At 43.1% G+C, this 5,181-nt stretch overlaps 1 protein-coding gene across 1 annotated transcript; it reads left to right on the forward strand.

Moving 5' to 3' along the window:
• Positions 1 to 3,135: 3,135 nt before the first annotated feature.
• LOC139664481 (BOS complex subunit ncln-like) lies at positions 3,136 to 5,148 on the forward strand (the record flags this gene model as incomplete). Its single annotated transcript, XM_071543326.1, has 3 exons — positions 3,136 to 3,386; positions 4,125 to 4,315; positions 5,004 to 5,148. Coding segments are annotated over exons 1-3 (511 nt in total), but the record flags the coding sequence as incomplete, so codon positions are not given.
• Between the last annotated feature and the right edge of the window lie 33 nt (positions 5,149 to 5,181).

Here is a 5,181-nt window from a genome sequence, read left to right on the forward strand (position 1 = left end):
TATTTTAAGAAGTCACTGTGTCTTAGAAGTAAGCTTCTGTATTGTGAAAGCGTGAAGCCACCGCAAACACTTGCTGTAGTTATTCACAGGCGACTAGAACCTTTACTCATGAGCAATGACGGTGTGATGATACTGCAGCAAAACCACCAACTAAATTGAAAACAGCAGCCAGACCAACACAAGATGAATCAACTTGAACCCTCCCAGGAATTATGGGAAAAAGTGGTGATGAAGAAAAACAAGAGTGAGCAACAGAGAGAGAGAGAGAAGGTTACAGTGACTGAATCCGAAAAGGAAAGAGAAATAGGCACAGAGGGATATAAAGAGGGTTAGAGGAAGAGAGAGAGAGTAAGCAGTAGAGAGCAAGAAAGATGGAGAGATCAGGAGAGAGAGAGAGATAGGCCGAGTCCACTGGCCAATATGAGTGAGCGGCTCTGAAAGTGGATATGAAGGCGGATGAGCCACGCCAACCTCCTCTGACCGCATTAACAAAACCTAATGGAACGGCTGGCTCCAAGAGGCCTCGTCATCCATTATCTGACTGTTGCCCTGCGCAACCAAATAGGCTTGCGGCCTCGCTGGCTGCAGATCAGCTGTCATACACTATGTTCTCTCCTTCTCTTTGTCTTATTTCCAGTGGCCTTAATGAAAATGATGGGTAAATCAATTGCCGAGTACATAGGGCAATATTGCCCCTACTTGGCCCGCGGGCACAAATCACTGCAATTCAAGAGGAGGAGAAAGGAAAGGATAGTCATTTTGTGTTTTGAGATGCAGCCACTGCCTTTCTGACTTTGTAACCTCTGACCACTAGGGATGGGACAATAACTGGTATTACTATATATTGTGGTAAAAAACAGTATTATTACCGTGAGCACCGTAATAACCGCCGCTCTTGTCTGTCATCATTGATGTTTTCCCCAAAAGGGGAAGCCCTCTAATAAATTGTTATACTCATGTTGCTGACCGAGTAAAACTGGATCCAGGCCAGTAGCACTTTATTTTAGATGCTGTTATTTCGAACCAAACCAGCATTTTATAATTTTGCTATTTAAGAAAAAAGTCAACTGACCTGTGATTGATATTAGTTTTTAAATGATTGGAGCATATTGCAGTACTGTTTTTAAAGTGTTCATCTTTTTAATAATTATGGAGATAATATCGTATATCGGCGCAGGCCTGCTGACCACTGCATCACTCATGGCCCATCCGTCACACAGGGCCTTGTGGTTGTTTTCTTAGCTTCTGTTCATTAACAAGGGGATTATAGCGGGCTGCTTTCAGGTGGTGTGTTATGGAGTGAGTTACTCAGAAGACCTGCTAGGTCCTGTGTGAGAAAGACCACCATTGTGTGCTGATAGCAGTGTCTGTGTGGAGAATTCAGCGCGGCTCCCAGGCCGAGCCCTAATCCACAGTTCGGAAAGAACTCCCTGTTACAATATCTCTTTGGTATTCCACAACGCTGACCATTTCTTTGAGTGGTTTAAACATTTTAGTGTGGTCAGTGGTTGAGCAACCTGCCAGTGTGGTGAGAAAATGACAGCAACCTCTGAGAATGGGAGAGGGCAGGAAGGGGAGGGTGGGGGTACACAGACATTCTACACAAAAATTGCTTACTTACTGCTGGCTAGCTAATCTCTCGTTAATCCATGGTACTTACCCACACACACTGACTGCATCTTTTGTGTGGTCACACAGAGAAAGTGTTTTTCTGTGGCCGGGGGTCGGGGGCAAAGGCTGGACTGATTCAGGACATTCCCAGGAGCAGTGGAAAGAAACGGGGACACTGAACAGCTCACACATTGTGTGTGTGTGTGTATGTGTGTGTCTGTGTGTGTGTGTGTGTGTGTGTGTATGTATGCGACCGTTTCTGTATAGCATAGTGTTTACTGTAGCATAAATGAACATTCACATCTAGAAAATAATGGTTTGTGTTTTTTGGACAAGGCCTTATTGTCAAGGGAAAACTTGACCACATCCATTTTTCTTGAGCTACTGCGTCCGATGATCTTGTGATAACAGAGCGTTATGATTATTGAGGAATTAGATTCATGTACATACTGTCACTCAACATCATCCAAACTAGGACATCATAAAAGCAATGGCAAAGTTTTGTTGCTACTGATGATAAAATTTTTATATTTTTTCTGCATCTCCACTGGATGGATTCCTTTTTTGTTCTTTTTTTCTTGTGGCCCTCAATGTGTTGAACAGTATCTTCTACTACGACCAGACACCAGGCCATCTGAGCACATCCCCAATTGATAATTGCCCAATAATGTGAAATCATTATTATGAGTTTGTATGGCCACACCAAATTGGTTTTGTGCTTTGTTTGCTACTTGCCCGCTCATCTGCCTGGGCATGGATTACTCATACAACAGGAAGGAATGACGCCAAGGTCCATTAAGTGGGATGGCAGGACATCATATCAGCATTAATCTCCCACTTAGCAGAGCAGCCCCATGGGAGGGGAGAGAGAGAGAGAGAGAGAGAGAGAGAGAGAGAGAGAGAGAGAGAGAGAGAATGACTTCAGCTCTCTTGCTAGTCAGGATTTTCATTTTTACGGACCTGCAAACATATCTTCCATTTACTCAGGCTATTTATGACGGTTGTATTAATCCAATAACAACCATGGATTATTGAGTTTTTTTGTAATTGGTGCACCTCTGTTGCATTCAAGTTTAAACTATCAGAAAATCTTTGATACTATACAGTTACAATCTAAAATCCCACCAATTGATGTACTGTAACAATTTGATTTACACGCTGTCTTACCTTCTGCCAAGATACACCATCACTACACTCTGTGGTCTACAGCGCCACCTGCCTTTGAATAGGATCATTGTATCAGCAACAATAGTTGTCCTAGAAGGTCCCCGAAGGACCACTGATCGAATACAGTTTGAAATTGGTTTTTAATTCTCATATAAATGACTCAAATCAGACATATAGTTTGCGCTGCACATTGTATTACAGTAGTCTGTTCCAAGGTTTTTCAAGAGGTCGCAATCGGCAGGAGCCAGCTGTTATAATAAACTGTGATTTGTTCCAGATGAGGTAGTCCAGTTGTTTGCCTGATCAAAATTTATTTATCGGTTGCTCTGGTTGGATGCTGGCTAGCTAGCAAACCCAGCTGTCAGTTCCTGAGTGTGGTGACAGCTGAAAATATTAATTTGTCCTTTGTTGTGCGCTGACTACAATCGCCAAAATGTTTGAGGAGGCTAGTGAGGTGTTTGATAACATGTTTAAATCCTCGTTTCCCCTGACTTTCATTGTGTTCATCCCTGCCGTGCTGATTTTGGTGTCACCGCTCCCAGCCGAGGCGGCACATGAATTTACCGTGTACCGCATGCAGCAGTATGACCTGCAGGGACAGCCCTACGGTAGGTCAAGTGTTCCTATCGTTAATCAGTCGAGAAAAAAATGCCAGTGTTATAGCATTAACCTGGCGAGTAATCGTTCACCACCAGCTCACTAACTACAAATGTCAGTAGATGTCGTCTCGAGCTGCCTGTGTCAATGACAGCATGCATATTACCGTTCGCTAGCTGCTAACGTAGCTAAGCTAACCTAGCTTGGTTGACTCGCTCGGTAAGCTTTTCTGTATAGCCAGCAGCATCTAACTTTTCCTCCCAGGACCAAACCAGTAATGTCACTACTTAAATACAATTCATGTATTCAACCCAGCTATTATGGTTTAAGGTGTAATTCAGGTCAGCGATGGCAGCAGCATGACAGCCACGGTAACCATGGTGAAATTTCTTTATGTCTGTGGCTAACAGTTACACTTATATGAAAATGAATGGCAATTTACACCCATCTGTCAGATTTGACAGTTAAATAACATGATCGTCAAAACCAAACCCTTGTCATGTTCTGTTTCAAAAGGCTGGATGTTATTCAGTTTAATTTAGTCTCAGCATCAGGGTGTAGGTGACGTTTGATTCATTTGATTTGTATAGGCTTAACTTAATGTATATCCATTAAACAGCCCTAATGGACATCCTGTTGCTGCACGAGTACATCTGGAGCTCTCCTGTTTACATAATGACAGAAGTTCATATAAAGGAATTCACTTGTGGTTTGATGATTGATGATCAATATGTCTGTTATATCCCCAGGTACCAGGAATGCCATCTTGAACACTGAGGCCCGTACTGTGGAGGCAGAGGTACTAAGTCGTCGCTGTGTTATCATGCGGCTGGCAGACTTCTCCTACGACAAGTACCAGAAAGCCCTGCGCCAGTCAGCCGGGGCCGTGGTTATCATCCTGCCCAAGAACATGTCTGCTATGCCCCAGGACATAGTACAGGTATTCACACACACTAGAGTCACAAATCAAAGTCTTGTATTTATAATATGTAGTCCTAACCCATTACATAGATTGAAAGTATTATCATTACCACACACAGGTTGTGACTAATTTGCCATCCCACTTTTGAGAGGGATCATTAATCTATCTGGAAAGCAGTAGCAGTTACTCATTTGCTCAGTTACATAACAAAATTTCCATTTTGTGACTCATTGTAGAGATGGGCTGTTTAAGCAAGGCATTCATTCCAAATAAGGTATAATAATTTATAATGCACAATGTCTCCTGAGGACATGAAAGCTACTTGGCTCGAACTCTTGCTGTACATTTGAAAGATAGTTCATGTTCATAGTCAAGGTCTGCCATAGTGGCTTTCTCTTATCAGTTGTATCCCACTCAAAACATGAACGGGCAAAACCAGACTTGCAAGAGTCAAGAAGGCAAAAGTGAAAAATGTTGTGCTTTGTCTCCTTTCTTTTACATTCCTTTGCCCTTGCTGGTAGATGCCATTTTACTGGTTTCATTTTCAACTAACATTACAGCATATCTAAGTATTCAGTACAATATATTTGCTGTTTTTGGCATATTTTCTCAACAGTTACATTTGACTTTCTCCTCCAACTTCACAAACGGAGCTGTGTCTCTTAGTTGTCTAAGCATGCCGTTCTCTTGTGCTGTTCCTGTGTAGCAGTTCATGGAGCTGGAGCCGGAGATGTTGGCTACCGAGACCATCGTCCCCGTCTACTTTGCCATGGAGGACGATGAGCTGCTGTCCATCTACACCCAAACCCTGACCTCCTCCTCCTCCCAGGGGTCCTCCTCGGCAGCTGAAGGTAGTGAGTCTCTCTGTGGACTGGACCTGCTTC

The sequence above is a fragment of the Centroberyx affinis genome, unplaced genomic scaffold, assembly GCF_046629955.1.
Source record: "Centroberyx affinis isolate AG114_WGS23_722 - 3 ecotype Tasmania unplaced genomic scaffold, CSIRO-AGI_Caff_v1 ptg004288l_1, whole genome shotgun sequence".
NCBI classification, from domain to species: Eukaryota; Metazoa; Chordata; class Actinopteri; order Beryciformes; family Berycidae; genus Centroberyx; species Centroberyx affinis.